At 36.4% G+C, this 18623-nt stretch overlaps 1 protein-coding gene across 1 annotated transcript in view; it reads left to right on the top strand.

Moving 5' to 3' along the window:
• STK3 (serine/threonine kinase 3) overlaps positions 1-18623 on the top strand; it is a gene marked incomplete at its 3' end in the record, with an annotated part of 140307 nt that overhangs the window by 54232 nt on the left and 67452 nt on the right. Inside the window, exons 7-8 of the mRNA XM_082479525.1 lie at positions 14932-15069; positions 17166-17291. Coding sequence (XP_082335651.1) covers positions 14932-15069; positions 17166-17291 — 264 coding nt within the window. The remainder of the gene's footprint in view (positions 1-14931; positions 15070-17165; positions 17292-18623) is intronic.

Raw genomic sequence — 18623 nt, 5'->3', positions numbered from 1 at the left:
TTTGAGTGCTGGGAGCAATATGCATCTAGGAATTGTGCTGGGGCATACTTGTGGTATTCAAAAGCGACCTGGACATGGTCCTGGGCAGCTGCCTCTAGGTGGCCCTGCTTGAGCAGGGGGGTTGGACAAGATTACCTCCAGAGGTCCCTTCAGATCTCAGCCATTTTGTGACTCTGTGGTATCCCTCAGAATTTCTTTTGAGCCTGTAGTAATTTGCTTCCATCTGCACCTTTTAATAGTCTTCCTTTTTGTTGACCTTGGATCTACAAAGGAACGGAGCAGCTTGATTAATTTTGTGACTCTCTGTGCAGACTTCTATTTGGATTAGGCTGTGATTTTTTTTTTTTTATGTTGGGAAGCTAACCAGCTGATAGTCTTTTCAAAATTGCATTCTTCCCTTAGCTAACATTATAGATGTCAGGCATGCTTTATTTTTCTATTTGCTTATGAATATCTCTTGCGTCTATTGTCTCTGCCATAGGGAGCTCTTTAGATAGTATTATCTCAAGCTGAGGACCGTCATGTTGGATAGAGGAATTTCTGTGAAGCTGCTTGAGTGGAATGAATACATACAATTAGAGCAAGAGGGAGAGGTGAGATCTGCATTTTCGAAGTGTGTCTTTCTCAGACCTGCAAGCCTTCACTTGGTAGTTCCATACATGTACTGTAAAGTACTTTGCCGTTCGGAGGCTGTCCAAACGAGATGAGTCTTGATAAGATACTATTTGAGATTTTTTTCATGTGAACTATGTAGTTTATTTAGTGAGTTATTATCATGTTGCTAGAAGAGCCAGGGGTATGAATGCTAATATATCTGTAGAAGGAGAGACAAAAGGCCATTTACATGTAACTGTATATGGCTGCCATGTCCTGAAGAACCTTTGCATTCAGAATTCCTTCCCCTCTTCTGCCTTGTATAAACCAGGGACAAGCTGTTAGGAGTTAAGGGCGTGATATGGCTCATCTATATGATATCAGCATTTCTAGTCAGTGCTTCAACCATTGCTATATTGTTTGCATACTTGAGTGATTGCAACAGCCACATTGCTAAACTGTAATTTTTCCAGTAATATAGGCTGTAAATTTTCGTTCCCTAAACTGTTTTGAAGGAATGTTATTTCTGTGTGTACCTACAATAACGGGGCTTTGCTTTCAATTGTTTTTTTTTTTTTTTTTTTTTTTTTTTCCTCCTCTGCAGCATCAGTCATTGTAGGTAAACTATGATCCGTGTCTTTTGAATGGAACAAAATGCAATAGGTTAATTGAGACCCTAATAAAAAATTAGAAAATGTGGTTAATAAGTAAGTGTTTAGACAGAGCAGTACAACACAGGCCACAGATCAGACCAAAACCTATGAAATTTTGTCAGCATTGCAATAAAATATTACAAGTTAAATAGTTTTGGCATCTTGATAGATGCTTGCTTTTTTTTTTTTATATTCTCTCTCAAGTTTATTTAAAACTTGGTTTAAGCAAAGGAATTTAGATGCAAGGCCAATTCACATTATTGTGGATTCTTTTACCTCAGTGTCTGTATCTCTTTCTGGCCTCAAAATGTTACATCTTATGCTATGAGCTTTTTTCTTAATTACGTGGAGATTTTTTTTTTGCCTTTGTCCTTAATCCTGTAGGGTGATACCATGTACATGCAACTAAGCAGTTTATCTGCATGACTTCTGTGTAGTTCCTCTAGGGTGTGCAATATTTTGAAGATGATGACCAAGTCTGAAAGACATCTAGTTAGCGTTAAATGCTATGAGCATAATGGAATCTAATTAGCATGTGTTGCGTTATGCTTTTGCTTCCTGTGCTAGTTGAACTTTGTTAAAAGCCGAGCTGATCATGCTGGGAGGAAGTAGAGATGGGTACAAAACCTTGAGATGATACAAACAATAACTAATGTGCGTAATTCATTGTGTTGATAGAATAAGCAACTAACTGGGCTACTGTTTTATAATACATATAAAATTTTGCTTTAGCAGTTGTTACCACTGTTCGAGAAGTGGAAAACTTCTGGAAAAAAAAAAAGGGTGCCAAATCCAGACATGGTTAGAAAGAATGCCAGTGACAGATTTGCAGTCAATTACGCTAAGTCTAGATTGATGTTTTATTTAGTAGCGTAGATTTTAATTATCATTTTATAGCTAGTGTTTTTGTCAGAAGAGATTCAGCCCTTGATCATGAATAAGACATTAACAAAGACATATTGTTTATTTGCTTCTTGGAGATAAGCTTGAGGATTTTCCTACCCCTCTGGAACTAGTTTGTCTGCATTATCAGTAAAGGTTATTGTATGGCTAATTACATGGCAGTTCAGGTTGATTTAAGAATACAAATGTTATTGCAGAAATAGAAAAGGCTTAGACCATTATTATTTTTAGTGTTCACTAAATCTCCAGTGCTATGTTTTTCTTTTTTACTGTGTTAAGTTCAAATGAGCAGGCTTGAAAAGGTTAGTTAGCCACTGGGGATATTAAAAATAAAGTGGAAACTACATTGTTTATATTTCTTAGAATATTTAAAATGCTTTTTTTAAAACTGAGTGGAGAAAGAGGGTGTGTTCACATCTATCACCTCAGGGTGGGAGAGATGGCTTTTAAATTAGTATATTTCAATGTGAGAAATCTAGAAGGCGTGCAGAAAAAAAAGGTAGTTTTTAGCTTCAGTTCTGTGTTTGAAGTTAGTCAAAATGTAATTCAAGCAATTGTATTCTGTAGCCACTGTATGACCTACCCAGCGGCAATGAGCCTTGCCCCCTCCCCTCCCCCCCCTTTTTTTTTTTTTAAGCTAATTGGACCGTGTTTAGCTTACTAAATGTCATCTGGACTCAGTAAAAAGCAAGTGACCTGCATTGAATTAGTGTAATTGTAATACAAACAGAACATCTCATAGTTTTGGTCTTGTACAGGAAAAGAGAAAGTTGGAGAGATTTTTCAGTTTGATAAATAAATTGAAGATACAGGGAGCCAACTTTGGCTCACAGTTCCTTTTACCTTTTTACTGTCTTCTTTAAAAAAAAATAATAATAATTGGCATTTGAATTTTGTCTGTGTGTTTTCTCTTTGGAACACTTTCCCTTCTGGAAGAATCTTCTTTAGGATGTATATCATGCCAGTTAGAAATTATCTTTCTGAGATGGCATTGTGTCTGATGAAACTGGAATTGGTAATGATTGGTCATGATTTACTTTTTGATCTACCTAGCCTGTCCAGAATTTGGCACGTTTTACCTTTGTCATTTGGTAGGATTACTTTTGAATGCCGTTATGCAGTTCATATTTCTTTGCTTTCTGTTTCAGAGAGCAATGGTTACACCTACCAAGATAACAAAAGTGCCATGAAGAACTGAAATATCAGTTCCAGTGGTATATTTTAATTTTAACTCTGACTTTGATCTTGTAGTTGTATTATTCACTTCAGTTTAAAAGGGGTGTTACTTTTTTAAAAAAGTAAGACAAGTGTCGTTGTGTAAATAATACCGTGCCTTGGTTATACTTCTCTCTTCATTTTGTCATTCAAATGTCCAGTTTTTACTTTGTGATGTCTCCCACTGATTGTGACTGCATCATGGCCGACAGAGTAGAAAAAAATCTAATTTGCTCTAGAACTACTTTTTCTTACAGGAAAGGATATAGATAACTTTTACACTAATCTAGCAATGACATTAAGGGACTAATGTAATTCAGGTAATGTAAATTAGGGACTAATGTAAATTATGTAATGTGAATTATATTTATATGAAGCTATTAGGGATAATATTGGAAATATTAGCTATGCAAGTACAGTAACGCTGTTCTCTGTATATACCTGGTAGCTGGGAGAGCAGCTCTGTTGAGTCTTCTATTCTCTCCATACCTTGGGTGTAAGTGGAGTAGGGACAGGAGTTTTCCTTCTTTGCTTGAAAGCAGACAGAACTTAATACTCAGTTACTCTTTCATAGACCAGAAAATCTTCATTAATCAATTAGACATTTCCATTATTTCAGTGGGGTGTAGGCATTTAATATCTGGAATGTTGTAATCTATCAGTTTAATTTTAGTTCTTAGTTTGAATACTGCAAGTGAATGGATCGTGTTTCTTTGTGCTGGTGTTTGCTTTTTGCTGTCATCTATTCATCTGTTGCCATTGTAAGTGGTGAAGTAGGAAGCAGCAAACATTATTGTAAGCATTTTTCCTTTGTGTTTCATGTTTCTTTTCTGTTAAATATGATCATTCTGTTTCTGTACCTAGGCTGACCAAACATCTTTTTTTTTTTTTATTTATTTTTATTTTGTTACTGAAGTCACCTTTGGACATCCCAGTGACCTGTCAGCCATTGTATGTTTTTAAGTTCACAATGTGGAATTTATTTTTCTAGCAAGACTCTATGCCAGTTGTGACATGACTAGATTAAATTCCTGCTTTCTTTTGTGCTACCTGCAACCTCTTGAAGTATTGACTCTTAAATGTAAGTCCTTACATAATCCACATAAAATCAGAGGCAGAAGAGCTGCTGCAGGGAGAGAGAGCAACCTGTGAAGGATGCATATGGAGTTTCATTTTATTTTGTCTTTCTGTAATGCACTCTGTGTTTTTTAAATATCTAAGCATTATATTTGCTCTCTTTTGAACCATCTTCCGTTGGTTCACATGTCTCTGAAAGTGTGATTCCTAAAACTGAACACAATACTGCTGCTGGAGGTCTAATGTATCCTGAATAAAGACAAACTACTGCATATTTCTTGGATGCCTTCTGTTGTTACTGCAGTGTGTGGTTATGGCAGAAGTTTCACGTTTAATGTGCAGCGGGTTTACTACAGCTTTTTCTCACAAATATAAGTTACTCACTCCTTGACTCTTATATTAGTAAATATAATTGCAAATGCAATTTTTCCACTTTGTGTCTCAGTAAATGTTAGTATATTTCTGGATGTAATCACTGCCTTATTTTCTCAGAAACTGCAGAAAATACTGTGGGAAGAAGAGAAAAGATTTTATTATTAAACTGTACTGTTGGAGTTTTCTTGGAGGGGGAATAAATTTCTTAATCTGGGTAACAGAATTGGAACCTTGTAGGCATTATGTCTGTGAACTTTCAAGACAGTACTGAATCAGGAGTAAAAGAAACTATGGTGAAAGAAGACTAAATTAATCAAAAGACTATTCCCTGGATTCAGTCATGTAATGTGCACTTTCAGAACCATTTCCTTGTTTTGTAACTGATCAGAAACTAGTTGTTCAAGTTCGATACTGAAAAAAGAAAAAGTTATTCAGGTTCAAGACTATTCTCATGTTCTAGATTTCTTGGATTCTTTGAAAGTGGGGATTTAAGTGATAGCAGGATGCTTCTATCTGAGAGAGGTACCAACATTCATGAAGACACCTTCTTCCTCATTCCTGGACGCCTGTGTGGCTGGGAAATATCCTTTATGCAGTGAGATGCCTGGCTCTTGAGCAAAGATCTGCCATAACATATAATTTGGTCTGAGAGGCTCTTAAATGTTGGTGAAGTTTTCTGAGGGCTATGGTGGAACCTCAAATTGGCTAGTGGTCCAAAGGCCTCATTTAAAAAGAGGAAGTGTTGCCCATCACTATCAAAGGAAATTTTCTGCTATACAAGTATCTTTAAAAATACCTTCTTTTCCAAGTCTGTGTCAAGTAAAAATTGAACTAGAAGGTTAAACCACTTCATCGTATACTTCTTTCAGTCTAAAGACAGCTTAATATCTATTTCTCTTTTTCTACTGTAAAAAAAGAAATACCCAGAACCCACAAAACTCTTCCCCCCTGAAAAAAAAATATCTTAAACCACGTGCATACATGTGTGCACACTTCCTCCTCCTCCTGATGTTTCTTCCTCACCCAGTGATGAGATTGAGGGTACTTTTCAGAACAACAGTCATGAATTAATTTGTAGCTCATTTAGGTTTTCCTTTTGGTGAGTGAAATTGTTTGAAATACTGTCCTAGATGATGTTTGAATGCTGCATTTCCTTTCAAGTGTTTGAAACTCTTGTGTTTGTAAGACTTGTTGACTTCCATTGTTTTGTTTTCTGGTAGTGTTTAGATTTTTTTAGTCACTGATTTTTTTTTTTATTTTTTTTTTTGTGTGTGTGTGTGTCCCTGGATGCTCTAAAAATGTGGAAAGTTGTAATTATTGTGGATGTGAACTTTCAATATAACCTTTCAATAAAATGTTAAGTAATTATACTGTTTTGTACAGTATAATATAGGATTATTTGCAAGTTAGGTATTTTTTTCTGAAAATTCTTGTATATGTCAATTAAAAAAAATAAATCATAGAATCGTAGAATGGCTAGAGTTGGAAGGAACCTTAAAGATCATCTAGTTCCAAGCCCCCTGCAGTGGGCAGGGACACCTCCCACTAGATGGGGTTGCTCAAAGCCCCATCTCACCTGGCCTTGAACACTTCCAGGGATGGAGCCTCCACAGCTTCCGTGGGTAACCTGTTCTGCTGTCTCACCCCCCTCAGAGTAAAGAATTTCTTCCTAATATCTAGTTTAAATCTACCCTCTTTCAGTTTAAAACTGTTACCCCTCGTCCTATCACTACACTCCCTGATAAAGAGTGCCTCCCCATCTTTCCTGTAGGCACCCTTTAAGTACTGGAAGGCTGCTATAGGGTCTCCCTGGAGCTTTCTCTTTGAGAGGCTGAACAACCCCAACTCTCTCAGCCTGTCCTCATAGGATAGATGCTCCAGCGCTCTGATCATCTTCATGGCGCTCCTGTGGACTCGCTCCAACAGGTCCTAAAAGTCTTTAGCTGCCTGGGGTAGTTTGAGCACAAAATCTTGAGTAGCCTGAAATGATTTTTGTTTTCAGTGAATGCCTTTGCTTTAAAAATCGTGTAATTTCACTTATCTACACCCCCCCTCACCAGGCCCCCAAAGAAACAACAACAACAAAAAAACAACGAAGCCAAAGAATGGCTAAAAAACCTTCATGAGATTGCAGATATTTCCATGCTTTATTTTTCATTTCTACAGACTTCTGAAAAGCATTTGTTGCCATTCTTTAAAGGCTTGCTATCTAACTTGAAGGAGGGGAGAATTTTAAGGATCAGATTGCTGACTGCTTCTTCTACTGTAACTTCACTGACATCAATTAGTTCATAACCTTGCAGATGAAATGGAAACTTGAGTGTTATGTCTCTAAACAAAAAGGAAACAGGAGGACAATGTCCAGATGAATGGCAGAATTCAAGAATATTTTGTGCTGAAGAATTGGGTTCAGGAAATTGAAATGGCCCTACTGAATTGGATAGAAAAACTCAAACTATTCCATTTTAAAGTAGAAGATGGAAAGATGGGACAAGATAATAGCCAAAAAACCTACAGGCAAATGTCATGAGAAGTTCCCCAAATCACAGAGAATTATTTCAATATGTTGGAAGAAAGCCTGGAGAAATATTGATAGGTCTTCTGGACTTGAATGGGGAGGAAGAAGAAATAAGAAAGCAAAAGAAAGCCACTGCAGATAAACGAAGCTGTTTCTTTGCGTACAAGTCCAAGTAATTTGTTGAGTTGCTTCTGTCTTTGCTTGTTGTCTTTGTATAGTACAAGTGATGACTTACGAGAGGTCAAGAAACTTTCAAAACCAAAACAAAAACCCATGGATAAATTGGTAAATTAACTGGGATAGGACAGCAGGCTGAGGTGGTATTTCTGGGAAAAGATTAGTGGTAATAAATATTTTTATTACTCACCTGAAAAAAAAGGTTTGATAATGAACAGACATATGCAGATGACACGATCTTTTTAGATGATTTAGCAGGGAGAACTTGCTCTTTTTCTTGCCAATTGGAAAACAACCAGTGCAATAAATTCTGCCTTTTAAATATACCAGTGCAGATTTGTCTCAGGATATAGTAGAACTTTAAAGTTATGATATGTGATGGGATTTAAAAATCAGTTGTGCAAGTGAGCTTGTTTAGAACCAGTAAAAAAAAAACCCAAACTGAATGAACTTGTGGCCTTAGAATGCCAATTTCTTCAAACTGTTGTCACAGAACAAATTATCTATGATATTCTTTTGAAATTTAATGCAGTATTTTTAAAGGAAGTGTCATAGAATCATAGAATATCTCAAGTTGGAAGGGACTCATAAGGATCATCGAATCCAGCTCTCACCTTTAGTAGAAAGAGTAAGTTCAGACGTCAGTCTTGAGGCACAGTTCTGTTGCGTGACGGTGCTAACAAGGCAAGGGTTGATTCTTTTCAGTAGATTTACAATTGTATTACTATTGCAAAATGTTTGAGATTGATATCTTTACATTCTTGACCTATTGTAACGCTGTCAAAATGTTACGAACTTACTAGCAATAATAAATATACAGGTATATACAGGTCAATATAAATGTCTTATCTTTCAGTAATCCATCTTTGCTGTTAATCATGTGATTATTCTTTCCATTATGTATCTTTTTCTCTGTGTTTATTACTTTATTACTTTACCTCTTAAGTGCATCACACTTTGCTTTGAACAGCAAAGGTCATAATTCCAGAGGGAAGCTTGTGACAGTGAATGGCTGTTAAACCACTGGTAACAGTTATGTGAGGTTCTCACCCCACCCCCCGCCCCTGTTCTGGTGGGTTTAAAAAATTTTTTTAAATACTTCTAGTGTTAATATACGAGGTGTCTGTCATTTTGTCCTAAGATAATTTGAATGTCATTTTTACTGTATGCAGTATTGTGTATGTGATTTAATCAACTATCAAGGTGAGCACAAAAGAATTGCATGTCAAATGTCACGTATATTTCCCTTCATTGGGATTAAAAATTCTGTATCAATTGTTCTTTGTCTAGAAGTACTCTGGACTAAATCTCCACTTATTCCTTACTACATTTAGGCCTGTGTTGATAAATCTGGGCTTCTCTGGGAGCTTGTGAGGCAGATGGCTGTAGCAGCACTGAGTTCTCGTTCTGTTATTTGGTTGGATGAACATTGCTAACTTGCAGTGAAGAAAGTGCCTTTTTGGTTCAACAGTGATAGGAATCTTTGAGGTTTTGCTTAATGTTGGCAATATAATTTTCTTGGTAGGAATAGGTGGTTTTTAATATTTGGTACTATCAGTTTTTCAAATTTTGTGAAAGGGAAAAAGTGTTTGTTTTGATGATCTAGCTTTCAGAAGAATGTAATTGCTGATTTGTTGGGTTTTGGGGGGGGTTATTTGTTTGAGGGGGTGCGTGTATGTGGTTGGTGTGTTGTGTGTGTGCGTGTGCTTTTTTTTTTCTCCAAATGGCATTTCCAGGTATTTTTCTTTTGATAATTCATTATTAAAGTCGACTGAAAAATAAGTAACTCTAATGAACATTTTTCCCCTAAATTGGTAACGGATTCTTCAATATTTTAACTTAAACCAAAAATGTGTTTTAGCTAAGATATGGGAGCAGCAGTTAGCCATTGGATGGCTAGGTCAGTCTGGAGCCTTTATCCACTGAACATATTTTCACTAAATGCTTTTTATGACACACAGTTTCAAAAAAAGTGTTAGTGATAAATTAAGAGGATGAAACTTATTTGACAACTTCTGCATTTTTCTGATCTTTAATTCAGGGTAAACTGTTCAGCTTCTCCTGTGCAAAACTGAAATGAATGCTCTGTTGTAGTGTGTTTCTTCAAGCCACTTCTGTTAGAAGTACGTGAGGTATGAGACAGGCAGTGAAAATGAAGAAACTAGCACTGCATGGGCCATTGAACGCACAGTTTTGATTTGTGTCATTCTTCATCTCTGTAGTTTTATGTAGCTCATGTCACTGAGATTAGTAAAGAGCAGCACCTACCCTCCCCAAAAAAGAGAGATATAATTGGTTGAATAAGAATTGTGTGCTTTCTGAAAAGAGTAAAAATTGGTGCTTCAACAGAAGTAATACTTCAAACAGAAAGATAATTAAGCATTTCAAACCTCTTGATTCACACATCCAGATTCCAGGTAAGGGTTTTATCAAACTCGAGGGATATTGAGAATCTCCTTGGATCAGGTATCTGATAGATATCTGATGGAACCAGACCTGTTTGTAATTCTGCACAAAAAGTGTGAGCATGCTAGATCTTCATAAACTACTGTGTTGCAGTCAGGAGGAGGAAGCTGGTGATTTTTAGGGTGCTTTTAACAATTAATTTTATTATCTACAGTGAAGCAGATCATAAATTGACTTCCTGTCTTTATACACAAGGCATTGTTCAGCAACTTTGTTTTTCACTGTTACAAAGTTTTCCAAAGAACTTTGTTGTAACAATGTTAGTAGTTCTGCATTTAAAAAAAAAAAAAAAACAAACAAAAAACAAACAAAAAAAACAACAAAACAACCAACCAAAACCCAAAAAACTCAACAAAGCAAAACCAATGTAGAACCTGTATGTATCTCGCCCCTCTTGTCCGTGCTGGTGTTTCATTTCTAGACAGCTGTTGAATTGTGTAATCGAATAATTAGTGGTGTTTCAGTAGCCGGTTTGAAGCCTATTGAATAAGGGAGGGAAGTTCTATGACATCTGTCACAAAGATGAGAAAAATATGTCTTTCAGTTGATTCTTTGTCTCTAAAGCCAATAAAATGTTACGGTATTCAATACTTAAACCCCCCAGCCTTAAATAGGATTTCGTGCTCTAATATGTGTTACTGAGTTTAAATGTATTTCAGAGTTTTTCTGCAGTAAATTGATAAACTAAGTAGCATAAATATGGAGTCACAAACTGCCTGTGGGTGTCTTGTATCCTTAACCTCTTTCTAAAAAAGGTTCTCTCTGTAGATTCTAGCAATGGAGCTTCACAGCATGAAAATTATAAAATTGCCGCGATATAAAATCTTTGCTGTCTCTCTTAGTAGCATTCATAGTACTGGGCAAATAACAGTAAAAGTTATTCTTTTGATTTCCTGATATTTATTAAAGTCATTTATTTAAACTAAGCAATAGAAGTAAGTTATTCAAGGAGCTAAAACCCAAAAGACTTAGTACCTCTACCATATTACTGTTCATCATTTAATGTGTTCATGGGGCGGTGTGAAATACAGATGTATTACCCTGACTGCCAGGAAGAATGAGCTGCAAGGATTTTCTGATTAGGAAAACCCAAATGCAGTCTATGAGGGCCTCATTTTTCTTTTGGCATTCCCTAATTCATCTAATTACATTTTCACGCCAATAAAATTGTCCATAAAGGAACCTTCATGAAAAATATGTTTTCATCCTGGACTTCATTTAAAATGCTAGGCCCTTTAAGAATAATAAAAAGAAAATCATGTACTGACTTGTGCAGTTCTGCTCTCATTTAAGACCTGGTCCTCAGTCCAGTATTCAGCTTAACTATAACTGCTGGTTATTGGACAGGTAAGTGCTTCCAGGCAATGGTTACGGTAGAAACTGTGTTAGATTGTCTAGTGCCCAGTTCAGAACTGGCCACTGAAAGCTGCCCTGGATGATACATCTTCTGCCCATCTTATGTTACGTATGTACTGTAATCTGCCTTGGATTCTGGTTTCACTGTAGGGTGTAGGACTTGCCTCAGAGCAATGTATGAAAGATCCAAAGTAGAGTTGGGCTCAAGGTTCAGAGGTGGAAGGGCCAGTTCAGGGCAAGTTTGGAATGGGCTCTCTTAAAGGTGGGTAAAGGCAAACACTGATTAAGTTTCATGGTCCCTCAGGCCTGAGTTCTGATGTCTTGCAGCATAGAGTTTTTTTTCTTTTTTTTTTTTTTTTTTTTTTTTTGGTAAAGGCTGATTGGTTAAAACCGAAGACTGAGTCATATGATATAACACCTTGGCTGTATATTTGATGTGTTACGAGTAAGACTTGCCAGTCTGTCTCAGATATGTAGGGAAATGTGGAAGGTGATGTTGAAGGTGGGAGAGAGAGAGAGAGAGACATATTAGCCCAGTGCTTTTGTAGTGTGTCAGAATCTGCCCCCTCTGTTAAGCAATTTCCTCCTAATGTTTCCTGCAGGTGTTACTGCCAATTCAGCCTATGTAATTGGGTGGATGGTAGCTTATATGTGTTTTGTTTTGTTTTATTTTGTTTTTTTTTTTTCTTTTAAGCAACGGTGCCTAACACTGGCTACATGAGCATTGCCATCAGCCCCAGTGCAAGAGCTGAACTAACACCAATAGCTGTGGGAAACTTGTAGAGAAAATTACAAGTGGAGTGGAGGCAAAAAATTCCTATAGGGACTGGAGAAATATAGGGTAAGATGAAAGAAGCATGAAAAAACCAAGTGTCTTGGGTTTCCTGCTTCCTTTAGCACCCGTGGAACAGGGTGACTGTAACATTTTCTTTTAAAACGGGACATAGTTCTTTTAGAATAGAAAAGATGTATTTGACAAGAAATGGAAGCAAAAACGAGGAATAATTTCCTGTCAGATAGGCATTTTGGTTTTATTCCTGGAGATTTGAGACTAGCTTTATAATTCTCCAGTGATTGCTTTGCAAGCTTCTTGGAAGGAAACAGAAGTAGTTGGAAGCTAAATCATGGAGTGTTTTGAAAGAGAGAGGGAGCTTAACTTTTATGCAGAGAAATATGCAACCAAAATGATGAAGTAGAGGGGCAAGATGGAATTGAAAACCAGCATTTCAGGCTAGTTAACGAAAGGGACTGATGAGAGCTGGGGGGAGAGGTATGTGGTAGCAAGTGCATGGCATAATTAATAAGTTGGTCTAAATGTTTGGAATAAGTAGTTTCTGTATGTCGTCTTGTATTACAAAAATGCATCTTTTTTTTTTTTCAGCTAACACAGTTCATGTCGCATATCAAGATTTAAAAAAGCCTACAGTTTAAGCATTAAATAAATATGCATATTTCTGAAGAAGGTATTTTCAAAAACATACGAAGCATAAATGTGGATTTAGACCCTAACCCTAGCTCTTGAATATCTCCTTTCGTGACTTTTATTGCCCGCCATAAAAGAATGATTCATGAATTCCCTCTTTCTTCTCATAGTCCTTTGTGAATTATAAAGGAGTCACTTTGCTGTGGTTCTTAACTGCTGTTTAGTTAATGAAAGTAATTGGCAAAGGCAAATAGTTTTCCCAGAACATTAGAGCTGAGTAGGACTCTGAAACTAAGCTTTGCTTACCTGCGGAGAGACAGGTCAATGTTTATTATCAAACAGGAGGTATACATTTTGATACCACATTAACAGAAGTTACTAGTCTTCTGTTACGGCTGTGTGTTTTCAATAGCTACTGCAGAGCTAGCTGTTAAGAGTAGCTAAAGATAAGGTTAAAAGTCATCAGTTCAAAGTGCAGAGATCATTACTGTCAAGGACAGAAACAGCAGAATTTGTTAGCCACTGCTTTATACTAGAAGCACTTCACTTGTACTGATAAATTATCTTGTATCACAAGTGGAGTAGGTAGGGCCAATTAGAGGGTGAGTGTGCCACGTTTTCTATCTGAGTTCATATACTAGTCTGGTACAGCTGCCCACTGAATATATAAAGCTATTATAGCATATGTCTTTATTAAAACAAAATGCCCAGTTCTCACCTTGTGATTTTTGTATTAGGCAGATAATGAAATTAGTTCTGTAAATGTTTAAGTATTTGGATTAAAGCAAACTATTTGGTACTGAAATAATTTTTCATTACATTATACTAAACAGTTTTTTGCATCATTTTGAATGGACTCTGCTTTTCTTCAGCGTATGAGAAGAATTTCAGAATGAGGGTTTGAGCAAGTTAACCCATTTTTCCAGGCCAGTCAGACCTCTTAAGAAGTTATGGATAAAATCTCGGGAATCTCCTTCTCCCTTCTTCCCATATTTCAAACACGGGCTGAAGCTTCTGGTGCCTCTATTATATTAACTCTGTGCATAGTCTCTCATTTCAATATTTTCCTCTTTTCTGAGTACGTATTTCTACCTATGCTTGTAGAAAGACAAATGAAGAGCCTTTACTCCCTTTCACTTTCAAAAATGAGGTTGAATTGAACGTAGTTCTAGAAGAAAATAATAACTTATTATTTCTGTCAATAAACCTAGTTCTGAATGTTGTTGCTGTCATGTGTAAGTCACAGAATCACAGAATGGTCAGGTTGGAAGGGACCTCTGGAGATCATCTAGTCCAACCCCACTGCCAAAATCTTAAGCAATGATAGTGAATTCATTTGAGAGATTCCAAGAATCAGAAGTTCAAAATTTCCAATGATTTTACAGTAGTCTTTTAGAATTGTAGTGCTTTTTCCCCCCTTCTGGTCTAAATCTATAATTAGAGGGAAACCTGGAAAAAATCATGAAGAAAATGGCACAACATATATAATCTTAAGTGGGACAAACTTTTTTTTTTTTTTAATATAGCATGAATCTTTTTTCCTAACTGAAAAATCTGTCTGCATATCATTCTCAACAGTGTGAAATTTCTGTTATATAGGGAAAATGCTGCTTCTTCAATTTCAAATTCTCACTGCCAGTGGGCAAGTTACTGATTATTTTATTTTGTCATCTTTTAGTGTTGTCTTCGGTCTTTTAACATATGTTTCTAAATCTACATCTAAAGAATTATGAGTGCAAAAGGAAATAGTAATCCTACCAAATTTCCTAAGCAATTCTATAAAAAAAAAGTTAAGAGAGAAGGTGGACTTAGCTTTTCACAGCAACTTTATATGTGTCTGTTTAAAGAAGCAGTGCCGTAATTTCTACTAAGAATTTCCAAATGAACAAAATCCTCTCTCGAGACTGATAAACAGCAATAGATAAAATAATGAGTGATGTGCTCAATGGGGTACAGTTTAAATAGAGAAAATCTAATGGGAAGTAGCTACATTAGTAGCAGATGGATTTACTTCCTGAATCTCGATCTGAGTGGAAATCCTAGCTTACTTAAAATTTGTCTTCCAGATTCTTAGCCTGATAAGAAAGGTGGATAAAGCAATTTATTTACTTGGCTTCAGTGCTATGATGATGTGTTTTGTTTAAACTTGCTATTGTTGTTTGATTTTTATCTAGGCTATTTTTATGATTCCTACAAATCCCCCTCCAACCTTCCGGAAGCCAGAGCTCTGGTCTGATGAATTCACAGATTTTGTGAAGAAATGCTTAGTGAAAAATCCTGAACAAAGAGCTACAGCAACACAGCTGCTACAGGTCAGTCTTTAAGTTACTGAAGAAATGCAAGTTTTACGGCTTTTTTCCTCTAGTCTCAAACCAGAACTGTTGTGAAAATTTCTAAGGGCACGCCTCATTTTAACTGTTATCATGCCTTATTTCTTTTCCATTTTGTGGTCTTTTTGCTGTCACTTCTGTATCTCTACCCCTACTTTCTTTCTCCTTTGCTGCTGCTAAAAATTAATTGCTCTTTATATAGTTTAGGGCTGGTTCTTGCTGTTAAAATTGGATCCTTGCTTTGTGGTTAGAGGCCCTCAGTAGATCTCGGGATTTAGGCAAGTGTTAAGTAAAGGAACTGAGCCCAGGTTACCCCTCAGTGTCGACCACCCATGGAGTATATTTGTATTTGATCTGCCCTTCTGGTCATGTCAAATTAAGCAGACAGGTTGCTCTGTGTCCTAGAAGGGTCTGATGCAGATGGACAGTATGAGTTTGTTCTTGGGCCAAGTGATACAAAGTGGCACTTTTAAATTTGAGCCACAGTTGGTGGTATGGACTTATGGAGCCAGGGCAGGGTGTGCCAGGCTTTTTTCTGCTCACTGACCAGAGTTCTAGTAGCTGCAGAAATTTAGCAGTTGTATCTTTTTGGTACTGGTGGGGGGGGGGCGGGGGGCAGAGGGCAGGGGGGAAAGTTTCTAGAAAAACTATAATAGGCTCCATGATGATTGAAGTGGAATCTAAAATAGCCTGTAAATAGCTTGCCTGATATGAGACAGAAGTGAAAAATTTTGCTAGGTCCTTTGCTCCTTTTACTTTCCTGATTCCTAATTCATTAAACTTTCAGATAATTTACTGTTCTTCTAATGCTTTTTACTGCTATTGGTAAATATTATTCTTAATTTTCTTTGTTCATCAGTCTACATAAGAATCTGATCTTCTGAAATTTCATCTGTAAGACACTAGATTTATTCTCTCTCAAGCTAGCAATAGCCTCTTTTAAAATTTAAATTCAATTAAACTCCCCTACAAGGAGAACATAAAAAGTTTGCAAAGTAGTTTCCAGTAATAGATCATCAAATTCATGTCATGTGAAAACACCAAAACGTAGACTGCAAAGAGAGAAAAATCGAAAGTTTAAGATTTTCATATGATGTGTGAATCAGTACTCAAGACCTTAAATATTTGAAGTTTGTATGTTTAGCTGAAGACCAGCAGCTGGGTAGGAAAGACTTGTATTAATATGTGCAAGTAAGGCAGGGGAGGAGGGAAGCTTCAGTGTTCCTCTTTCCATGTGCTTTACTGGCCAGAAAACCAAATGCTGTGTCCAGCACTAATATGTGTTGCCTTTTCCCCTGGCTGGAATTTGGAATATATCAAGGGAGAAGAAAGATAGTAGGTGTAGGACATTAGGCTTCATCAATTCTGTTTTTTTGTGGGACAATTTTTTAATATTTAGTAAAAAATTTCTGATGTGCTTAAGAGTTATGTTTTGTCTAACTTATATTTACATATAATGATGCAAAAATCAGAATTTTTCCTAACAGCAGATGTTTACAAGATAGCAAAATGAATGTAAATGGTATTGTGCGCATGTTGTCTTAAAGGATGAAATGATGTTTTAAATGGCCTTAAATTAAAAGTAACGTGTCTTTTCCTTGTTCTACGTTTCACCATTATAGATCAAGAAATATTTTATGACATATAAAGTACAGGTTTGTTGAAGTAGGCAGCCACAGTTGCTCTGCTTACAGCCACTAATTTATGCTGTCAGTTTGTTAAGATTAATTAAATTCTGTAACTGAATATCTGAAAAAGCTTGTTTTTCTATGTCAGACAATCAACACTATTTATTTACTACTTACTGTGTGTTTCCTTTGGACAATTAGATCCTTCACTATAAAACAGTTGTTATATGATTACATTTCCAAAGGCTTGTTATTATGAGAAATAAAGTAAAATCTTAGTTATGAAGCAGCTAAAGAATATTGTATGTTGTGTTAGTGTAGATTTTAACTATTGTGTACTGTAAAATACTATTTATCACTGAAATCTGTGGTTTTGACTAATACTTGTAATTTCATCTGAACCGTAAGTGTTGTAATGATGTTATATAATTTAATGACTTCTTTTTCTAGCATACATTTATTAAGAATGCCAAGCCAGTTTCAATTTTAAGGGACCTGATCACTGAAGCTATGGAGATAAAGGCAAAGCGGCATGAGGAACAGCAGAGAGAACTAGAAGAGGAGGAAGAAAATTCGGTGTGTAACCTTTTTTCCTGTAACTAGCTATACTTTATAGATAAGTTGCAGTTTTTCCCCTACTTCTCTACTTGTGTTCATATACTTTGCTTTACCAGGCTTCTACCTGGTGTTTAAGCCTGTGAGGGCTGAGTGTTCCACTATTATTTATGATGAGAAGTGCTGCTGTGAGTAATGCCATATGAGCCAGTTTTCAGCACTGTTCCATGAGGTGTCCTAGTGAAAAGTTTTCTAGGAGGCAGGAAAACAAACCGTGTCAACTTCAGCTGTTCAGACTAGCATAAAAAAAAAAACCAACAACCCAAAACTGTGAAGGTTCCACTTTCACATATGGGCTTCTAGACAAGTAGTTTAATTTTCAGTTCAGGGCACTTAGCCTTTTTTTTAATGCTTAGTAAGAAAGCCCAGTAAGTAGTGATTACAGTATGGTTTGAATCAAGTTATGCCTATAAAGTGAAAATGGTGACAGCATTTCATTCTTCAGATGACATTGTCAGCATATGTTTGAGGAGAGAAGAAGGTCATGTGATAAATAGGTTGCATTTAGAATTGTTTGGCAATATTAGGACTAAGTCAGTGTTCCTGGCATTATTACTCTCTCTACATGATTTATTTTAGGGTGGTCTTGTGCAATGCAGCAGTATGTGCTTCAAAGAAGTGTATTGCTACATGTACAATGAGAACCAAGGTCATTCAGAAATAACACATGGAGAAGATGGAGACTGGAATGTTAGTAGAAATCTTACAGCTTTGAGCAAACAGAGAAGAGCAGTGCAGTAGTGCAGTCTGCCCTTTCCCAAGTTGTAGAATTCTTGTTATATGTTACAAAGTGTTAGGTGATGATCTATATATAGGAATACTTTTCAAGCAGATTCTGTGGAGTGTTTTGTATCCCAACAGACAGTATGGTCTTTTATTTGCTGTATGTTTTTTAGTTCTAAGAGTATTGATAACTTGTGTTTATAAAGATGGTGTATGCTGGATTGTATTTGCTTAGTAATGAAACAGGCAAGGAAGGTTGGGATTATTTTTTTTCACATTAGGAAATGTTGCCTATGTGGAGATGTGTGACTTAACAAGCAGAGTTCATGTTTGTGACTGGATATATTGAATAGTTGATCTCTGAAAAGGCTGATTTATTACCTACGTAAAAACCTGGCATGCTTTCCACCCTACTATTGCCTTCTGAACTGTAGACCTCAAACACTTGGGCATGTTGATGTCTTTTGCATTAACCCAAAATTAGGTGCGACATCTAATTACTTAGTCTGAGGTTCAGATGGGGAACCAGATTGCCAGACAGGGATGAAACAATCCATGCCAGCTCAGTAT

The sequence above is a fragment of the Vanellus vanellus genome (assembly GCF_965231255.1).
Source record: "Vanellus vanellus genome assembly, chromosome: 2".
Taxonomy (NCBI): domain Eukaryota; kingdom Metazoa; phylum Chordata; class Aves; order Charadriiformes; family Charadriidae; genus Vanellus; species Vanellus vanellus.
This window is presented reverse-complemented; position numbering and strand designations above follow the sequence as displayed.